At 40.6% G+C, this 22,337-nt stretch overlaps 1 protein-coding gene across 2 annotated transcripts; it reads left to right on the forward strand.

Moving 5' to 3' along the window:
* The first annotated feature begins 11,792 nt into the window (after window positions 1–11,792).
* arhgdia.L (Rho GDP dissociation inhibitor (GDI) alpha L homeolog) lies at window positions 11,793–21,894 on the forward strand. 2 transcript variants are annotated; one of them, NM_001092205.1, is given in 6 exon segments: window positions 11,793–11,861; window positions 16,083–16,276; window positions 16,755–16,838; window positions 18,579–18,655; window positions 18,763–18,826; window positions 19,962–21,894. In NM_001092205.1, coding segments are annotated over 5 exon segments (615 nt in total). In that variant the 5' UTR covers window positions 11,793–11,861; window positions 16,083–16,086; the 3' UTR covers window positions 20,162–21,894.
* Window positions 21,895–22,337: the final 443 nt, after the last annotated feature.

The raw sequence follows: 22,337 nt of genomic DNA on the forward strand, positions 1-22,337 counted from the left end.
TTTTACCTTCTGCAAGTAATTGAACCCTTGGGTAATAGTTACCATAATGTGATCTTTTATTGTCTGGGGCAAAAAACAAATACACTGGGACAACTAAAACCATGAATTTCAGAAAGGCTAATTTTAGTGCCTTAAGGGCTGCCCTTCAGAGCATAAATTGGGGCATTTGTTTTCATCTAAACATGGAACAGAAATGGTTTATTTAAAATATTAAATTGTTGCGTTTCTCAATTTATTCCCTTAAGGAGTAATGTAGAAGCACAAAGAATCCCCCTATGTGGCTTACTATCGAAGTAAAGAAGTTAATAGGAAAGAAGAGAGGCAATTAGAAAATATAAGTCTGTTGGGACAGAAGCTGCATTTAATGAATATAAACACTAAAATGTTTTAAAACCGCAATCCATATGGCAAAGAAAGGTGATGAGTGCATTGCGGCTGAGGTGAATTCTAACCCCAAGAAGTTCAAGTATATTAATAATAAAAAGATGCGGGTTTAGGGTGTTGATTCTTTAAAAAAAAATGGTGGTAGTATGATTTTGCCAAAGCGTTTGATACTGTGCCCCACAAACTGCTTTCTAAACTAAGAGTCTGTTGGACTTAATTAAGTCATTTGCACATGGATAGGTAACTAGTTACAGAATCGGGTACAGAGGGTGGTTGTTAATAGTACATTCTCTGCTTTGAGTAAAACAGAGCATTACTGAATTAGAGAGGGTCCAGATAAGGGCAGCTAAGGTATGGTATGGAAAATCTTAGCTATCAGGAAAGACTGGCCAAATCGGGGATGTTCACGCTGGAGCAGCATAAAGCTCAAAAAAGAGCCTCGATGACGGCCAGCAGGCTAGAAAATTTTGCCCGCGAAGACAAGCAAGGCCTCATCCAGCAGTCATCCCTCGTCGCCTGCAACGCACCCTGCAACTAAACCCGCGCCCTTTAGGAAATTCTCCAAGAAATCAGAGAGCCAAAAGATACCTGCACCAGCCTCATCAGTACTAAAGGTGGCCATAGTTGCAAAGATCAGCTCGTTTGGCAACATCGGCAAACGAGATGATCTTTCCCCGATATGCCATTAACAAACATGGCTATATCGGGTGTAAACTGATTGTTCGGCCGTATGGCGGAACGATCCGATTACGATGTGCCGTGGGCTCCGGCGGGATCGGTCGGGTCAAAATCAAACCTGACCGATCGACCAAACGACCGATCTCCGCTGGACGAAAGATGTCGGCACACGCCACACACGATCCAAAAATCGTACGAATCCTCGATTCGTACGATAGGATCTGTGTGTCTATGGCCACCTTAAGACTGATGAAATAAAACTTTATCTCTCTATTATCAAGCATGATCTGCAGAGGCTGAGGGAGCAGACACCTGCACTTGAACAGCAGGTCAGTGGCTGTTCTGATGGGACTGTTTAAAGTTACTTTTTATATTTTATTACTGCTAAAGAGTAAGTTATGTTTGGGTACTGTACCCAATGTACACAGATGTTATACCACAACAGTTGTAAAATGGCTACCAGACTAATTAGTTGGAACGTAAGAGGCCTTAATTGCCTGATAAAGAGGTGGCTGGTACTTGACTATCTCAAAAGAAAAAAATTTGAAAATAGCATTCCTTCAGGAAACCCACGTAACTGGGGGGGAAATCATGGCTCTTAAAAAGCCTTGGGTGGGGTGGGCATACCACTCAGCCCACACAAACCATTCCTCAAGTGTTGTGCTTTTAATACACAAAACACTACACTGTTTGTGTTAGACACTATAAAGAAAGACAATAAAGGAAGGTTTATTTTGTGCATTGTCATATAAACAATGAGGAGTTAATCCTTGCGAATGTCTATACCTCCCCCACTTATCTGCAAATTAGGGGTGGGAAGGGGAAACCTTTTTTACTTCCTTGTTTTCTGACAAAAAGTCACGCAATTTCCCTCCCGACCCCTAATTTGCATATGCAAATTAGGATTCGTTTCGGCCGGGCAGATGGATTCGGCCCAATCCGAATCCTGGCTGAATGCCGGACCGAATCCTGTATTCGGTGCATTCCTACTTTCTATGGCACCTTATAGCAGCCCCTCTGGCATTTGCCAGAACACACAGATTTCCAGTCCGGGCCTGCCCCTGGAGCTACTGCTTCAACTTGACTGCAAAATGCAAATACCGAGGTGGTCCCTGAACCCAATTTGGCTCAAAATCCTTGATAATGAGGCCACTCTAGAATCCTCTATTCAAGAATTCTTTAAACTGAACAAAGGGTCGGCAGTCACAGTGTGGGACGCCTTTAAGGCATACCTAAGAGGGGAGCTGAGAAAGCCACTTTTAAAAAGCAAAACTACAAAATGATTTAGAAACTGTGGTAGCAGCAGCTTAACAACAGGTGGCCCAATACCCCACAGAAGAGAATCTCTTGGCCCTAAGCTTAAACAACAAGAGTATAATGTGTATATGGCACAAATGGCTCACAAAAGACAGCTGTTTATAAAAGTGCAGGTATACGAGCAGGGGGAAAGAGCTGGCAAAATGCTAGCCCACCTGGCAAAACAACTTAGCACCCCACCAACAATAGCTGCGTTAAAGGACCAGAATGGTAACATAATAACCGACTCTAAGGGTGTTGAGCGCATCCTGGTCCAATTTTACACCGATCTGTACTCCTCCAAGCTATCAAAACCCACGGCAGAAATAGATGCCTTCCTAACAGGGTTAGATACCCCCAAATTACCTTTCCAATATAGGGATTTCCTAGACAGTAATATCACCACAAAGGAAATCACCGAGACAATTGAACCTTTCCCTAATGGGAAAGTTCCGGGGGTGATTGGGATACCAATAGAGGTATATCAAAGAAATGTCACCACCCTATCGCCACATCTTGTGGAAACTTTTAATCTGGCTCTTGTTAAGGTAAGCTACCGGCCTCGATGTACGAGGCAGCGATAGCTCTACTACCAAAACCAGGTAGATCAAATGTTATGTGAGTCATACAGGCCCAACTCTCTCCTAACAGCCAATGTAAAAATACTGGCTAAAATCCTGGCCAAAAGTTTATGTAAGGTCATTACCATGGTTGTCAACTAGTGATGCACCAAATCCAGGATTCGGTTCCGGATTTGGACTTTTTCAGCAGGATTCAGACGAATCCTTGTGCCTGGCTCAACCGAATCTGAATTTGCAAGTGTAAATTAGGGGCGGGTAGGGAAATCACGCCACTTTTTGTCACAAAAGTTTTTTTTCCTCTTTTTCATTTGCTGTCCCTAATTTGAATATGCAAATTAGGATTTCGGTTCGGAATTCGGCCGAATCTTTCACCAAGAATTCGGCCGAATCCCAAATAGTGGATTCGGTGCATCCCTATTTTCAACCCAGACCAAACTGGCTTTATCCCAGGGAAAACTGTGGTACTTAATACTAGAAGGCTGTTTGTAAATTTAACAGCAGAACATGACAACAAGGGTCAAAGAGCTATAGCTGCTTTAGATACAGCTAAGGCATTTTACACAGTCGAATGGTGTTTTCTGTGGAAAACACTTACCCACTTTGGTATAGGCCCAACTTTCCAAAATCTGGCCAAACTGCTATACCACTCTCTACGTTAACAATATCTTTCCCTTTAGCATGTGTTACCACGCAGGGCTGCCCCGTCCCCTTTGATATTTGCGTTAGTGGGATTCCAACGATCGACCATCTTACGATTTTTCGGCCATCTGTCAGGAAATTGATCGGCCAGGTTAAAAAATCTTTGTTGTCCCAGTGCAATCTATCTATGTTTGCAGGGCCAAGCAGGCAGCTCCCCTTTGTTTTCCTGGCAAATTGGTCTTTTTAGTTGATGGTCAATTCGTACGATCGTTCCGAGAAAATCGTGGTCTCACAATGAGGATCGGATCTTTTAAAAATCTCAACATCTATGGCCAGTTTAAGGGTCAGTCCCACTAAATCAGTTTTGTTCATGTTGGACCCGCCAGGCAATGACAGACAGGAGACTGAAGGAGTGATGCCTGTAGTTGAGAAATTTACATACCTGGGTATAGAAATAACCAAGGACCTACAGCAGTATAACAAACTTAACATAGAGAAACAGATAAACTGGGAGAAAACTATGATTTGGGAGTGATTACTCTTATTGAAGCAGTACTGGACAGAGGTCTTAGGGCACCTAAATAAGATAACGGGTTCTATTCTGCCGGCCAATCCAGATCTATGTCTTCTGGGTATAGGGACCAGGGACTGTTCACCTGATGAGCATAGGCATTTAATAACCAACTCCTTGTTCCATGCCAGACGTCAAATAACTGAATTAGAAGAGCAGTTCTACTCCAACCATACTATCCTGGTATCAAGCTGTTACCTCCATGTGCAATAAGGAAATAATTAACCAGAGAAGGCCAACTCCAGGACAGGTGTTGTTAGATACAACACTTGAGAGTTAAAAACCCTTGGGGATACAGGGGATTGACCACGTAATGTAAGGCCATTACAAATCTTAAAGTATTACAAGATGCTTACTGATATGTATTATGCAAAACTGTGAGCAGATGTATCACTGTTTGTAAACATGTTTATTAATAAACTTGGCTTGAACAAAAAAAAATGTATTAAAAAAAAAAACATTGAGTATCATAAAATCCCCTTTTCTATTGAAGGTGTCAGCAAAGGAGTATAGTGATGACCATGTATAATTGCTCGCCAGAGGCTTGATTCAGGAAGACCTGGGAATGCCAAAGCAACCCCTAGTGCCAAGAAACTGTGATGTCTGGCCTCCATAATTCCATAAGGATGTCCAATCATCTTGAGAACACTAGAGGTGGTGTTCTGGTGATTTTTTGGGGTATAGCAGGATAGGGAGGAGCCAGCTTCTTCTTTTGCTAGTGTCTTGCTTCCTGATGGAGGATGCTATACTTCATGGTCCCTTTGTCCCATCATGCATGTCTGCAAGAAAAAATATAAAAATAATGGGGAAGCAGGATAGAAGGAGAGAAACAAAAGGGAGAGTAAATGAATAAAGAGAACACAATATGGTGCTGGGGTGGGGGAAGATTGAGATAGGTTTAGTGGATGATGTATTATGCATTTGTGGTGCCAGGAAGAGGAGAGAGGAGTGGATCAAGGAAATATATAAAAAAAAAAAAAAAAACTGTTAAGAAACAAAGTTTGTCTAAGAGTACCACAAAAAGAAACAAACATTGCAGCTCCCTATCCTGCAGTCCCCACATATTTTGTCTCAACCCCTTCTCCCGTAAGACCCTAAGCTCTTTTTGGCAGGGGTCTCTCTATCTGTGATATCATTACTTCTTGTTTTTGTCTGTAATCTTGTATGTTTTGTGTATACAACCATTTACTTACAATGCTGAAAAATATGTTGATGCTTGATAAATATGTGTAATACTCTCTTATTTATTCATTTCCCTGGTTGTGTGTACCTAGAAATGGTAGTGCAGCAGTGGCTTAGCAGTAAAACTGTAACATTATTATAAACTGACAGAATTGTGTTCGCCAACTGGCAGGGATGAGCTGCTCAGTGCCAGCATTTAGATTGTGCCCCCAGACACTGCAGTCACTCTGCGACTTTCTTTTTTGGACCTGTTAGACTTTGCAGCACTGGCATTGGTAAGATATGGGGGGGGGGTGCAAATCACTTATAATGCTGGGGAGACTGTTTTAAAATTCTGGAGCAATTTGGCAACATTTTCAGGGGACACAAAATGATGGGGCCATGCTTTGTCATTAAAGTGCTGGGACAACACTGAGTCATTATATGCTGGGTGCTACATGTTGTCATGACAAGCTGTGGCTGCTGTATTATGAAATACTGAAGCCAGTCCAGCTTTCCATATTTGCTTATGAAGAGACAGTATACCCCCTTGTTAAAATGATTTAACTGAATAGGGCTAGTGCAAACATACTTTTGCCTATTGTTTTAATTACAAAATATCTATTTTTTTATATGATCTGTTTGTAAATAGCTAACTATTAGTGATGCACATGTGGGCCTGAAACGCGTGGAACATACGGGTTTAACTGTGGGTCAGGCGAGTTAGGGCCAAATGCCCCCAGCGGCAGGTTGTGGGCTGTATTCACACAGCCCCCTCTCTGACCTCCGCCCCTGTCCCTTCCCAACAATGAAAATCAGCTGTGGTTTTTATTTAAATACACTGCCCCTCCAGTGATGTCTGAGATGGGGAGCTCGGATGCATAGATACAGATCAGAGTGGTGGGCTGGGATCGGTTAGGGTTGGCATGGGTCAAAAAATCTTCAACCCTCACATTACTATTTACCACTATATATAACCCTCCCTTCTGGCTATTTTGTTAACAGTTCATTATGCATGGGGATTATCTGTGTAGTAGTGATCTAATTGAATAACACACAGACCAAGGAGCTTCAATTTCCCTGCTTGGCCTGTCTAGCTGGAAAAATAACAATATTAAAACAATAGGCAAAAGTATGTTTGGTACAGGCCATATAATAATTCTTGAGGTGGGGTCTTCAAATAGTAAATAGCAACTCACCACATCAAAGAAGAGGCCCAGTAATTGACTTTGGCCAATGGAAATGATTAGTACTCTGTAATTTGCTATATCAGAGCTTATTGTTTTTTTTGTTTATCTGTTTATTTCTTGATTTTTCTCTCCTTCTTCCTTATCTATTCTTTCATTTTAAGACTCATGTACGCACTACTCCATGTTGTTTTATTTACTATCTCGGACCTCTGGTAGGTCCAAACGATTTTTCATTGTTGTACATGGTCGACCTTTAATAAAAACAAGTTTAAAAAAAAAAAAAAAAAAAAAAAAGAAGAGGCCCAGGTGCACTGCCCTGGGCCCTCAGCACGGGGAATGGACAAACCGAAAAATCTTTGGAGCAGGTACTCAATAAAGGCAATCTTCCACCAGGCAGTTAAATCAAAGTGAAATGGTTTACTGTGTCCAAAGCCTTACGCGTCATATGACTAAGTGTTTGTAACATGAAACGCGTAAGGCTGTGGACATTATAAACCATTTCACTTTGATTCAACTATACAAAAAAGTTTAGAGATGTGGTAATGGCGGAGCTCGTCCCATACACGCCAGCTCCTGTTCGACTGCAGCTCTCGCGATGTGTCGGTCCCTTCCAACCGGCTGCTACAACAATCACTTTTTACCACTACGGAGCGCTGGTCAAAACATTCTGGAGTCCGGAATGATTAATATAAATTTTTGGCTTTGTTCATGCGCTTAAAATAAATCCCCTACCTGTGTAATCTTTAAGCACATGAATAAAGCCAAAAATTGATATTAATCATACCGGACTCCAGAATGTTTTGACCAGCGCTCCGTAGCGGTAAAAAGTGATTGCACTTTGATTCAACTGCCTGGTGGAAGATTGCCTTTTGCCTTTATTGAGTGCCTGCTTCAAAGATTTTTTGGTTTGTCCACAGGCCATATACATTCAATTCATGTTTAACAAGGGGGTATCTGCCCCTTTAAAGTTGTCATAATCTGCATGCGTGTGGGTGTGGCCTTGCTTCACGTTGGGCAAGCTTTATCTACAAAAGAAATAAAACTGTTACAGTGTGAATATTCACAACAATAATATGCTTATTATTAACACAAACTGTAATACTTGCACCAGCTCATTTAACAGATTGCCAGTTTGTCAGTGCAATGTAGAGGCTGTAAAAATAATAGGCTTATTCACACAGTGCAAATTACAAAACTTGATCTGGCTGTCCAATTGATGGTGTACCTGCTGTGGAAAGAGAAACTACTGCTACACAAAAACCTATAACAGTAAAAATCATAATCACCCTGCTCAAGACGGTGCACTAATCATGAAAATTAGCAGCCCAATGAGTTTCACTGAGGGTGCATAAAGAAGCACCTGCTCTGTCTAGCTATATATTGCAGCTGTGGGAGACTACAGGAAACATGTTTCTGTATTTACATCAAGCACTTACTGAAGCCTTTGGGGTAACGATTCCTTGTGACCCAAAGGAATAAAGTCGGGGCAGAAGTATGTCAGGAAATGCATGTCTGTTAAAAAGAAAACAAGGCGCCTTAAAGGGGACCCGTCACCCAAAAAAATTATTCAAAATCCTATTTTATCATATTAGTCAAGGAAAATGAACTTTAACTACACTATATAAATTATTTGAATTTTGTTTCCTTCAGTCTGGGATTTCAAAATTATAGCAAGCAGGGAGCAGCCATTTTGTGGACACTGTTATTAAGACAAGCCTTGTATCATCTCAGAATCTTGTTTGTGCACCAGAATGGGGGACCCGATGTCCATCCCCATGCCCTGACCACACAGTTATATGGTAAAGAGAACTGGGGGAATGTGGGGAGAGCAGTGACATCTAAGAAGTGCTGAATTGAAAGTGAAAGTAATTGTCTGCCCCGCCTCTATGCCACGGGCATAGAGGAGGGGCAGACAATATTTGATTGACAGCTGAGATTTTTAAATGAGCTTACAACAGCTATGAATGCTTAAATAAAAAATAAAAATTGGATTTCATGTTTAATTTGAAAAGGACTTTTATTATACAGATTTTTGTGTCTGGGTGACAGGTCCACTTTAACTGCCTGACAATGTGCTCTGCTATTTGCATATTTAGTTTGTTTAAAATGATGCACTCTACCGAAGTCTGAATCAGCACTTCTCCAGTTTACCATTTCAGCAATCTGGTTGCTAGGGTCCAAACTACTCTAGCAACCACGCATTGGTTTGAATAAGAGACTGGAATATGATTAGGAGACCTGACTAGACGAGTAAATAAAAGTATCAATAACAATAAATAAGTAGCCTTACAGAGCATTTTCTTCTTAGATGGGGTCATTTAAAAAGCTGGAAAGAGTCAGAAGATAAGAGCAAATTATTCAAAAAACATAAAAAAATTAAGCCTAGTTGAAAACTTGCTAAGAATTAATCATTCATATACAACATATATAAAGTTAACTGAAATGTCTTTTAAAAGGGATTACGATCTCAGCCTGGCAATTATAGACCAGTAAGTGTGGTGGGCAAATTATTCGAAGGCTTGTTATGGGATCACATTCAAAATTTTGTCCTGGTGAATGGGATCATGAGCAGTAATCAGTATGGCTTTATGAAGGATAGGTCATGTCAGACAGATTTGACTGTTTTTTTATGATGAGCTAAGTAAGATGCTGGACAACGGGGGGGATTGTAGATGTGATTTATTAGGATTTTGACAAAGTGTTTGACACAGTGCCCCACAAACTACTGATTTCTAAAATAAGGTCTGTTGGGCTTAATGAAGTTGTTTCCCTCCGCACCTCTCCCCTCCCCGTCCGCCTCCCCTTCTGCTTCCCCATCAGCTTCTACTTCCCTCTCCGTGTCTCTCCCCCCTCCTGTCCGCCTTCCCTTCTGCTTCCCCCTTCGCGTCTTCCTCCCCTTCTTCCTCAGCGTCTCTCTTCCCTCCCTATCCAACTCCTCTTCTGATACCCCCTCAGTTTCTGCTTCCCCCTTCTGCGTCTCCCTCCCATTCCCCCTCAGCGTCTCTCTTCCCTCCCCGTCCAGCTCCTCTTCTGATACCCCCTCAGTTTCTGCTTCCCCCTTCCATGTCTCTCTCCCCATCCGCGCCCCTTTCCCTTTGTTCGGCAGCGGGCACGCATTTACGTATAGCTTGCGCAGCAGCGCAACTTACTTTAATGCGGCTGGGTGGCATGCCACCCCTGAATTTCTGCCGCCCTAGGCCCGGGCCTATGTGGCCTTGCCACAAATCCAGGCCTGGCTACAGGATTGGGTACATAGGATGGTTGTTAATGGTATATTCTCTACTTGTAGTAAGGTTTCTCAGTGGGGTCCCTCAGGCAGGTCCAGGAACTAGGGGTAAGCAGAGTAGGCACGTGCCTAGGGCGCAAAGCTGGGGGGCCCCAGGCACGTACCTGCTCTGTTGCCTACCCCATGTCCGGTCCCGTCTCTCCCCGGCCGTTGCTGTAAATTCTGTGCGTAAATGCGATTCTGCGCATCAGCTGGAGCCGTGGCCAGCCAGGTTGCCTAGGGCGCCTGGCAGGGTTGGCCCAGCTCTGCCCTCAGGGTTCTGTTTTGGTTCCACTTTTATTTAACTTGTTTGTTAATGACTTAGGGGAGGGTATTGCAAGTAATGTATCAGTGTTTGCAGATAACACAAAACTATGCAATCCAATTAATTCTATCCAGGATGTGACATTCTTGCAGCAGGATCTTGACAAACTGGCAATCTGGGTGGCTAAGTGGCAGATGATATTCAATGTCGCTAAATGTAAAGTCATTTACTTGGGATGTAAAAATATGCAAGTCACATACCCTAAAGGGCACTGCACCAGGAAATCCATAGTGGAAAAGACCTTTGTAGATAATAAACTTGGCTGTAATACCAAGCAATGGCAATCTGTAGCTGCAAGGGCAAACAAGTTATTGAGCTGTATTAAAAGGGGCATTGATTCGCAGGAGGAGGAGGTTATTTTTCCACTGTATAGAGCACTGATAAGGCCCCATCTAGAATACACTGAATAGGATTGGTCTCCAGCACTCTATTGAATTAGAGAGTGTCCAGAGAAGGGCAACTAAGCTGATAAAAGGTATTGAAAATCTCAGCTATGAGAAAAGACTGTTCACATCCAAGTCGGTACAGCGCACTCCAAGGTCAAAAGGATCGCTCAAATAAGTTGATTAAAAATTCATCCTTTATTGGTTACATCAGTTTAAAAGAAGAAATGCTAACACATGGTCTGACGTGTTTCGTAACTATGTACTTCATCAGAGACTCAGGTATATATATAGATTAGGAGGTTCCGGCCAGGTCGGGACTGAGAATGAAAATTGGCCCTGGCATTTCAGGTACACAGAGGTCCAATCAGCCCACATAGAGTCCCAAACAGCCCCCACCAGCCCACTAAATACTGACTTTCTATGGCACCTTATAGCAGCCCCACAGATTGCCAGTCCGGGCCTAGTTCCGGCTAAATATTCAAAGGGTTTTTTTACAGTGAGAGCAGTGAAGATGTGAAATTCTCTCCCTGAATCAGTTGTACAGGCTGATACATTAGATAGCTTTAAGAAGGGGTTGGATGTCTTTTTAACAATATGGAAGATAGCTCATAGTACAAGTTGATCCAGGGACTAGTCCGATTGGTGCCATTTTGGAGTCAGGAAATATTTTTTTAACCGAGAAAAAGTGGAGAGGCTTCAAACTTTTTTTTTTTTACCTTCCTCTTGATCAACTAGCAGTTAAGCAGGTTAAATATAGAATTAAAGGGTTGAATTGATGGACATGTCTTTTTTAACCTAACTTACGATGTAAGGTGGACTACACCTTTAATTGCATCACACACATTTCAGTCAGCAGATGTCAGGAGTCATGTCTTGTTTCATGGTTTTTGCATGCCCCATAAAGCTAAATGAGTATTGGGGGTCATTTATCAACACTGGGCAAATTTGCCCATGGGCAGTAACCCATGGCAACCAATCAAATGACTGCATTCATTGTTCTGCTTGCAGCTGGCTTTAAACAGCTAATCACTGATTGGTTGCTATAGGTAACTGCCCATGGGCAAATTTGCCCAGTGTTGATAAATGAGCCCACTATTCAGGAAGAAATCCACTACGTCAGAGAACTATGTTTTTGGACTCAATATGATTTCAAAGTAGGCCAGAAGGTGCCATGTTGCTACACGCCTAAATTCCACTCATAAAGGGAAATAATTTGCCCCACTGCTCCCCGGCCACCATTATGATTCTGAAATCAGTGGGATTGTCTGGAAAGCAGTACGTCATGCGCCTGCCGGAAACGCAACTTGCGCAGTGGAGCTTGTCCGGCCTTCGTTCGCCATACCTGAGGGCGGGTGCGGATCAAGCTGTGAATCGAGCTTGGACCGGTGAGTCTGAGATGCTTCATTCCAGTATCCTTTAGCCTACGCCCATGAGAAATATGTAGACTCACTCAGTCTGTTATGTTACTAAATGTAGCGCACGTACACGGCGATAACTAGGTCCCTTTCACCGATGACATTTGTTTAATGACGTCGCGGATGGTTATGGGAGTTGTAGTTGGTGGCTTGGAATTTAGTAACGACATATAAGTGTGTTAAGCCTTATTAGCGCTTATTGGATGTTGCAGGCGAGACTGCTTTGTGTCCATTGTAGTTATTCATTCATTCAATTCCTCCATTCATTCTCCTATTCATTTTCCTGATTGGCTTCTGGCTTTACATGCGCCCAATGCTGTTATCTCCATGCCAATGACGTTTTTATGGGGAACCCTGTGGAAGATCTAAGGGAGAATCTGAGTTTATATATAGAGATAGAGAGAGATATATATATATATATATAAATTGTGGCACTGATGCATACAGGGGAGCAATGTGTTATAATTGTATATAATGACCATATTCGATAACTGCATGCTGTCACTGTTCTAGAGGTTGCGGGCGGATGTGTCGGTCTGCTCCACCTATAGTTATGTCACTGTGTATTGCCCCAGCAGTATTTAACAGTAATGATCTTTGCCATCCAAGATGTCCATACCATTTCCTCTGGATAAATGGGGCCGGGACTGCGGTGTTTGCTAGGGATGCAGCGAATCCAGGATTCGGTTCGGGATTCGGACAGGATTCGGGCTTTTTCAGCCGAATCCTTCTGTCTGTCCGAACCGAATCCTAATTTGCATATGCAAATTTGGGACGGGAGGGAAATCGCATGACTTTTTGTCACAAAACAAGGAAGTGAAAAATGTTTTCCCTTCCCATCCCTTATTTGCATATGCAAATTTGGATTCGGTTCGGACAGACAGAAGGATTCGGGGGTTCGGCAGAATCCAAAATAGTGGATTTGGTGCATCCCTAATAATAACCCCCTGCGCAACCTCTTAATTTTGCCACCTTGCGTAAACTAGTGCCAGGCTGGAGGGACTGTGCATAAGGGGCTCCCCTCTGATTTTTTTTTTTTTTTGTGGGGGACCCTGGCACTTTCAAGTTATGCAACTGCAGGGGCAGCGTGGAAGCTTGGATTTCATATTTTATTTATTCTGTATATTGCATGTCAGTATCTCATTCACTTCCTCTTTAGATTGTAAGCTGTTTTGCACAGGGCCTTCCTCACCTTTTGTACCAGTACTGTGGGTCGTTATGTTTGTGAAATTGTATGTTGCATGCATGTAATTCATGCGATTTCTTTGTATAAACACATTTATTTTACAGCACTGCGCAATATGTTGGCGCTTTAAAAATACATTTTAATAATGATAATAATAATCTCTTAGCTCAGGTAACTAACAGCAGCCATACAGAATGTGCTGTGCAGAAAAGGATAATTTGAGGCATTGTAAAATCTTCAGGTGCACTGAGGGGGGAGTGCGGAGGGAAAAGTGCAGAGGGATGAACAGTGAAAGAGGGTAGAGGGCCAAACAGGGAGGGTGGAAGGCTGAGGGCGGAGGACTGAGGGATGAAGACGAAGGGCGGAGTTCGGCTGAGAAGGGAGGGTAGAGGATGGAGGTATGACTGCAGATTTGGAGGATGAGTGACAGTAAAAGCAACCGATGCGGCATTCCTAAGCCGTAGGACATTGCATGGAGGACAGGAATTTTCCGGAGGATGTCCTAAAATGTGTTAAGTACTCTCAACTAAAAATGCAAATTAGGTCTGTCTTTAATATGTTAATAAGCCACTCACTTTAGAAATGTAAATGAGCCGTACTTAAGAGCCAGCCACAACTGGCATATGGGCGGAACCAGGAATTCTGACCAACTTCAGTTAGTAATATTAGAGTTGCTTGCTATATACCCAATCCCTTATGCTTAGGATAGGTATGTTGGCAACAGGAGGATCCCTGCTGAGAACAATCACTTGAGCCTGTATATGGAAAACTGTGATATGTAGCATTAATTGCATGAGGCAGCCTAGTCTCTTCAAGTATGCCACACTTTGGCCCTGTGACACACATGGTAATTAAAGTCCTCTTATCTGCCAAGGTGCATGGTCTAGCTGGGGGCACAAAGGAAAATTTCGAATATACTGTAAATATAGGGCCACTAATCCATCTGATAGAATAGTTGTGATAGAAACTAGGGTGAGATATTTTTTGCAAGGACCATTTCCAGCACATAGGGTGTATAATATTGCTGGGGATTATATGGTAATGAACTCTTAAAATATTTATTAATAAACACTAGTTCTAGTTTACCTTGTGGTTGGAAATATATATCATGCTTTGCATGCGCGTGAATACATGGGCTGCTTTGATACTTTTGCCAGGGCTGCTTTTTCCTCCCAGTCCGGCACTGTCCAAAACAGTTGTAATATGTCTAGCATGGAAGAGGAGCAGGAACCAAAACAATTTGGAAACAAATACCATGGAAGAATCGCCTGGTGTAGGACCCCATTTATGCTTCATTTCTAAAAACTGTATGTGCGTCAAAAGCTCCAATATAGATTTACCCACTGTATAGCCATTCATGGCTTTTGTGTATTATATAAATTTATGCAAATCCATGTATCTTTAAAACAGTATTTTCTTAGTTTCAAAATTATTATCATAAAATTGGCATGGCATCATACCATGTTAAGGTAACTATTTACCTCTGGTGATATTTTTTAAAGGCTGGCACCTTCCTGTATGGTAGCATTTCTTGTGTCTCCTGACCAGGGCATTGGTCCCAGGCTTGATCCTGCCTACTATTAGCTTTTACAAGTAGAGAATGCTTAGTCTGCCGATACCATCCCTTTAAAGGGGACCCGTCACCCAAAAAAATTATTCAAAATCCAATATTATCACATTAGTCAAGCAAAATTAACTTTAATTACACTGTATACATTATTTGAATCTTGTTTCCTTCCATTTGGGAATTCAATATGATAGCAAGCAGGCAGGAGCCATTTTGTGGACACTGTTTTTAAGGCAAGCCTTGCATCATCTCAGAATATTGTTTGTGCACCAGAATGGGGGGTTTGATGTCCATCAGCATGCTCTGGCTACATAATTAAATGGTAAAGAGAATGGGGGAATGTGGGGAGAGCAGTGACATCTAGGAAGTGCTGAATGGAAAGTGAAAGTAATTGTCTGCCCCGCCTCTATGCCCATGGCATAGAGGAGGGGCAGACAATATTTGATTGACAGCTGAGTTGTTTAAATGAGCTTACAACAGCTATGAATGCTTTAATTAAAAATAGAAATTGGATTTCTTGTTTCATTTGAAAAGGACTTTTATTATACAGATTTTTGTGTCTGGGTGACAGGTCCACTTTAATGGTGGTTTTATGCCTTTTAAAATAGCCATTGGTTTTTGGTGGCCTGTCTCCTTAAAAACCACAAGAGGGGGAGAATTAAGCCTGTGAAACCAATGCTGTGGTCTTGATAGTCTTTTTCCTTATAAAAGCTAATGACAGGGAAGATCAAGCCTGTGAATGAGACCAGGTCAGGAGACACTTTTTCCAAGAAATTCTAGAGTGCAGGGAGGTGCCAGAATGTGAAAACTCTTTTCAAGTTGGATTGATATCACCCTTTCCCCTATCAACAAAACAATGGGAAGGTAACAACATAAATGCTCCCTGATACCTGTATTGCTGGAAATGCTCCCATGCCCCACCTAGTAGTATGTATGATAATAGCACTCAATAGTAAAGCACAAGGATCAGGCCAATGACCTCAGCTGGCTGCCTACACACCAATAGTAAAACTTTAAAAAAAAATTATGGGTTAAAGAATCAAATTTTAAATGGTAGATGATTAATGTACAGTGTAATTTAGTAATAAAGGGTATAGCATAAAAATCATGACAGAATCCCTTTAAAAATTTGGATTTCTCAGTAGGTTCATTCATACACCTTGACTGAGAAATATCAGAGCAGCTTTTGGGTGCTGGTGAATCAGATGGTTGTAGTGAGTTTTCAATTGACCTTAACATTGGCTTGTTTGGAACTTTAAAGTTTCCTTTTCCTCCCCATGTGCATAGAAAGCAGATTAAAAAAAAAAGAGAAAACATAAAAATGGATTGTGTGCAGGCACTTTAGCACTGCTTTCTGCATGTTTGTGTATGAGGTCTCGTTTTCTGTCTCAATAAAGACGTTTATATGCTGTTGTCTTATTTTAATGTGACCACATAGAAAGATGGCAGAGCACGAGCCCACACCAGAACAACTGCACCAGATTGCTGCTGAGAATCAAGATGAGGAGCATTCTGTTGACTACAAACCGCCAGCCCAGAAAAGTATTAAAGAAATTCAAGAGCTCGACCAAGATGATGAAAGTTTGCGGAAGTACAAAGAGGCATTGCTAGGATCCTTGCCTTCAAGTGCTGGTAAGTGTAATAGTAGGGTTGCATTTAGCAGGCTCCCCTGTCACCCCCAATATGTAATGTTGTCTAGGTGTACTTTTAGATTAGCTGTTTAGAAGTCAGGAAGAAATGTCCCTTCCACTCAAGAATTTACTAGAGCTACAAGTGGGTGTTCACAGCTATTGTCATTATTCAACCACCCTTCTTATATTCATGTGTGCGAATTATAAGCTGCTAATGACAGACACCATGTTAGTCATTGAGATTGCAGCTGATGGCCACTGTCAGAAGGACTATACAGATTCCTTATGGGTGTCAGGCTGTACACTCATTGTCATTTTCCAGTTCTGAGTTTTGTATGGGTTTATAGTTATAGGCCCATGTAACCTTAACCCCTTCCGCCTCTCCCAACATAAAGCTAGCAGTTCTAGACAGAAATTTCAGATTGATTTTCTGTTTCAGTTGAGTTAGTCCTACAAATAATACATTTTCTTTCTTCAAGATCCTGAAGCTTCTAATGTGGTGGTAACCAAACTGACTCTGTTGTGTGATTGTGCCCCTGGTCCCCTGGAATTGGACCTGACAGGTAATGTTCAGCAAATCTTTTATGCGTATTCTTCTATATAACTAATTGTATTTTAGTGTAGCTAAGCAGACATTTTTGTCTAGCTCATTGATTTGTAAATATATAGTTGTTTTCATGATGTATGGATTTATAAGATCCAATATAAGACAGCCATGTGAGGCCAAAATGTATGTGGATGTGGGAGGCCTTTCTGTAGCATTTTCCATTGATGTAAATAAAAGGGCTAGTTGTTACTCTGAATTAGTATTTTCATCTGTATACTAGACATTATATAACTTGTATGTTTGTTTAGTGAGTTTAATATGTATAGGTCACATTTTGGCCACACTAGTCCTAACAGGGAAAAGACCCTTTCCCCCCTCAACATCTTCCCCTGACTGGAGAATGCCAATATGAGACCAAGCTGCAGTATTCTACAGTGAATACATTAAAAACGATACCTTTAATAAATTAAAATGTATGTGCATATGATATGTACATAAATATGTAGTACAGGTAAGGGACCTGTTATCCATAATACTCAGGACCTGGGGTTTTCTAGATAACAGATCTTTCTGTAATTTGAATCTACATGCCTTAAGTCTACTAAAATAAGATTTAAGCATAAATTAAAACCTAATAGGGTTTAATACACCATCAATAAGGATTAATCATATCTGAGTTTCGATCAAGTTCAAGGCACGGCTTTATAATTACAGAGAAAAAGGAAATACTTTTTTAAAATTTTGATTAAATGGAGTCTATGGGAGACGGCCTTTCCTTAATTCCAAGATTTCTGAATAACAGGGTTTCCAGATAACAAATTCTATACCTGTAGTGTTCTATAGAGCCACCATGGATCTATGTACCAACCTTTCTGTTTTCAAGAAATCTCTGAAAACGCACTTCTTTCGAGAAGCCTACCCTCACTCTGCTTAACTACGAAACGCAACACCACATACAATACCACTTTTCTCACCCACTTAATTCGATCTTACCCACTCCCACACCTTGTGTATTACTCCGTTCCCTTTAGAGTGTATGCCTATGCATAGGGCCTTCCTCACCTTTTTGTACCTGTATTGATTGTGATGTATGTAACTCCATATGTTCTATGTAAATAATTAATGTGATTTAGTTGTATATTATGTTGGCGCTATATAAATACATGTTAATAAAATAAAATGTAGGCTGCAGGTATATTCCTTGCAGCTTTATTGTACACTGTCCACTTTTCTTTGTATGGTGAACTTGTGCTCATTAAGTAGACAAAAGTCACTGCTGACTTTTTGAAAAAAAGAGAGTTATATACTTTAATATAAATAGAGTGCATAAACTACAGCTTCCAGCAGGCTGGCAAGAAAGAGAATTTTAGAATTAATAATGGATGGAGGGCACACCAAAGTTTTCAAAAAATAGTAAGAGGTGCAGAAACAAATGTTACCCCTACTGCAGGTAACCTGTATCAATAATATATGTCTGCATGTTTGCACACTCAAAACAAAATACAATTTAGAGAGAGAGTGGTTTGAAAAAATAGTTTTTACTTTTATGCAAAAAAAGACATTTTACATGAACAACGCCATACAACACATGGCACAATATATATAGTATTAAAAAATAGCATAGAATATCAACCACCCATTAGTTGTACATAGCAAGCAAGATATCAGCAAGGAGCGGATACACCTACCAGAAAAATGAGAATGGCAAGAAAGAGAATTTTACCTGATTTATTATCTCATGTATCTTTTGTTTAAGGTGACTTGGAGAAATTTAAGAAACAGTCATTTACCCTGAAGGAAGGTGTTGAGTATAGAATTAAAATCAGCTTCAAGGTGAGTCTGTTTTGTGGCCTGCTTGATAATACACGGGCTGAGTGTCTGATGAAATACTGTATATAATGAAAAGCAGAATACTGATTCTGTTCTGTCTTCTCTTAAAGGTAAACAAGGAGATAGTATCAGGACTAAGATACCAGCAGCAGACGTACAGGAAAGGTGTGAGATGTAAGTCAGAGCCATAGAATCATAACACAAAAAAAGGAGCGCTGAATGAGGCCAATGGCCATTAAAAAATGTCTTAAAGGAATTTTTCAGTATGAAATTAAAAACTGGCTAAATAAATATTATGTCTAACATAATAGCCTGTGCAAAATAAAAAAATGTTTGTAATATAGATAGTCAAACATGTAATATTTTAAGGCTGACTGAATGTCTAACATAATAGCCAGAACACTACTTCCTGCTTTTTAGCTCTCTTGGTTTCCAATGATTGTTTACCAGACAGTAACCGATCAGTGACTTGAGGGGGGGCACATGGGTCATAACTGTTTGCCTTTGAATCTGAGCTGAATGCTGAGGATCAATTGCAAACTCACTGAACAGTTATGTCCTATGTGGCCCCCATAAAGTCGCTGACTAACTCAGAGTGAAAGAGCTGAAAAGCAGGAAGTTGAGTTCTGTTCTGTTAGATGTCCGCTCACTCCAACCGTTCTAGATTACATTTTTGGCTAACTAACTATATTAGAACCATTTTTTATTTTGCACAGCCTATCTATTTACCCAGTTTTTATTTTTACACGGAACTGTTCCTTTAAAATGCTTTAATCTGCCTGGTGTTTCTGCTTTGATGGCTTTTTCTTAATATTTATTCACTGCATTAATATGAATATGAGGAGTTTGAAAGTGAGCCAAATAGTTGAAAAGTGTGTTCAACAAGACCAACAGACCATTTATACAAAGAAGAGCAAAAACTGATCATAGCTTGCTGCTTCTTTCTCTTAGTAGCCAGCATTCTGGAAAATCAGGTTTTCTTATAAATTCTTAGAATACCCTCTGTTGTGCTGCAGAATGTTTACATAAAAAGCAGGAAGAGCTTTGGTAACAGTTCTCTTTCTCCTCCGTATAAATTTGCTTTTGTATGAAACCACTCCCTTGGCTCTGTATATGCTGATCAGAAACCTGTACTACTTAAATGAAAGAGTGACCGTGGCCTTTGTTGGCAGATAATCAGTACCTGATCAGCAGATGTGCTTTAAAAAAAACTGGTTGTCAGTATTTTTGGCATTCTTAAAAATGAACAGGAACATACAGCCAAACTTTGTTTCCTAACTTATTTTTTTAAAAATTTTTTGCACTTCAGTGGATCGGACAAGGTACATGGTTGGTAGCTATGGGCCCCGTGTGGATGAATATGAGTTTCTCACCCCAATAGAAGAAGCTCCCAATGGCATGTTGGCCAGAGGCTGTTACAACATAAAATCTCTATTCACCGATGATGATAAATCCAACCACCTTTCCTGGGAGTGGAACCTGCATATCAAAAATGATTGGAAAAGCTAGATCTGCCATGAAGTGGCCTCCTGTTGTTTATTATACATTCACTCTCTAGCTCTCTGAGAAGTGCTGCCAGAATATATTCCAACTATATACAGTATAATGTGGTGTCCTCCCCATGTTTCCCCTGCCTTCATATTTATATTTTTGCCTTCCATTCGTGATTTTTTTTCTGCCATACCCTGCTCTGCCTTCCTGTATTATTTGCACTGCAGGATGTTTTCCAGCAGAGGGGGTAGGCCTGTCAGCCCATTTAGTGTAATAGTCCCCCTACTCTCAAACTAGCAGTCCCAGCTTAGCAAACTACAACTGCTCTGTACCAGGAATGTATGATTTAGAGCACAGAGGCCCTTGTTGTTGCTTGCTTTCTGTTTGATCCATGTCATGTTTTCCTCGTCTGCTGCTTGTCTTAAAGGGGAACTGTCACTATTATAAAAAAAATCTGTAGTGGGTGTTAAAAAGAAAGAAAACTTCACAATTATTATTATAGTAATTTTTTGACAGTTCCTTAACCAAAACTTTTCTTCTTCTTTAGGACATTTTAACCCATATTATTTAATTATTTTCTGGTTACCATGTTGCCTTATTCATTGTGCATTAGTTACTAAGGGGTAGTGTCATTTTTAACTCTTCCCAAAAAAAGTGTGTCTCTTTCTTTGTAACTACCCCCTTCCCCATATTATATAAAGCCATCTGTACCCTCACCAGATGACAGGGTTCACACCATGGCACTTAAGGTTGAAAAATAGGGTTCTTGATGAACATAATCTTTTGCCTGTTATTTTAATTGTGTATGTTTTTATTTATATTTGCTCTTTAGAGCAGCTCATTGTAGAGGGCTTTTAACAAAATCTGTGTGGACTGCTTGTTTAGATTGTGCTCATATGAATCTGGAGAATGTAATTTTAATTTCAGATTTTGCATCAATATGGCAAAAGCATGTTCATCACAAGCCCTTTTCAGTGAATTAATGTTGCAAAAGGGGTATATGTACCCTTTAGTGTATGTAACATTTGAAAGCTTGATTATTTCTACTCTTGAGCAGAATGTGTAAGACCAAACAACAGCCTGTGCAGGTTGTCACAACGTTGGCTAGAGAGAAATGCACATGTATAGATGAATGTCAGAAGCTTCTCAGATATGGCTGCCTTACATCCAGGGAAGAGGACTTGCCCTTGGATTATCCATATTTATTCTTTTGTTAACTGGTTCTTTTATTGTTCATGACTTCACCATTCCATCCTGAGAACAAATAGTCAATCATAGACCAAAGCTGGCCATCTATACCAGCTCTGGACATGTATGCCCCATAGGAGGGCTGTTTAGACCCATAATCATGTGATTATGGGTTTAAATTATCAGTCCTGACAGAAAGTGTGTATTTGCTGTCCAAAAGGAAGTCAAGAGAAGCCACAGCTCTGCAACTAATTTTTACTTCTTGCAATTCCGATTGTTTGGGCAGCTAGCCCAAACAGAACATACAAAGGTGGACGTACCTTGTATAGTATCTGTGCTTTAGCCCATGGTCTGGTCAGTGCAAGTACCATAAAAGCTTGGGCTTTTGTATAGCCACCTTAAAGAGCCTTTAGGTTGGTGATAACTCCCTGCTCATCTCCCAAAAGGAAAGAGTGTTCTATTTGTTTTAATGTAGTATGTTAATTCTTCCCATTTCAGATCAGCATGAATTAATTCATCATTGCCTTTAATTTTTAAGACAAATAAAGCATTCCAACTGGCTACTTGATTTTCGTTTTTTACATAATTAAGCATGCCGGCAGTTCCTTACAAGCTCTTGAAAAGTGTATTATCTCTCAAGTGCGTTGTAGACTTTTCAACTGGTCTTCATTATTTTTGTATAGTTCTTAAATTATCATTTCTCTTTCAAACCCAAACCTGCATCTGTTTTTTTGGGTTCACTGACAATAGCTAAAAAAATGAAGACAGCCATCAATGTTATTATTTTTTATTGTTTATCTGTTTGCTTTTAAAGACGATCTGCTATTAATTTTCCCACTCAGATGCCCAAATTGCTACCTGGATGCTAGGGAATTAGACCCCAGCAAGTAAATAGCAAGTCAAAGAACAGAATGTGAAAAAATTAAGACTGCTTTCAAATCTAAATCCTACTGTAATCCATTTAAGGTGATCTGCCTCTAATACTTTCTTTCTGGTGGCAGGCTGT

Source organism: Xenopus laevis, chromosome 9_10L (genome assembly GCF_017654675.1).
Source record: "Xenopus laevis strain J_2021 chromosome 9_10L, Xenopus_laevis_v10.1, whole genome shotgun sequence".
In the NCBI taxonomy this organism is placed as follows: domain Eukaryota; kingdom Metazoa; phylum Chordata; class Amphibia; order Anura; family Pipidae; genus Xenopus; species Xenopus laevis.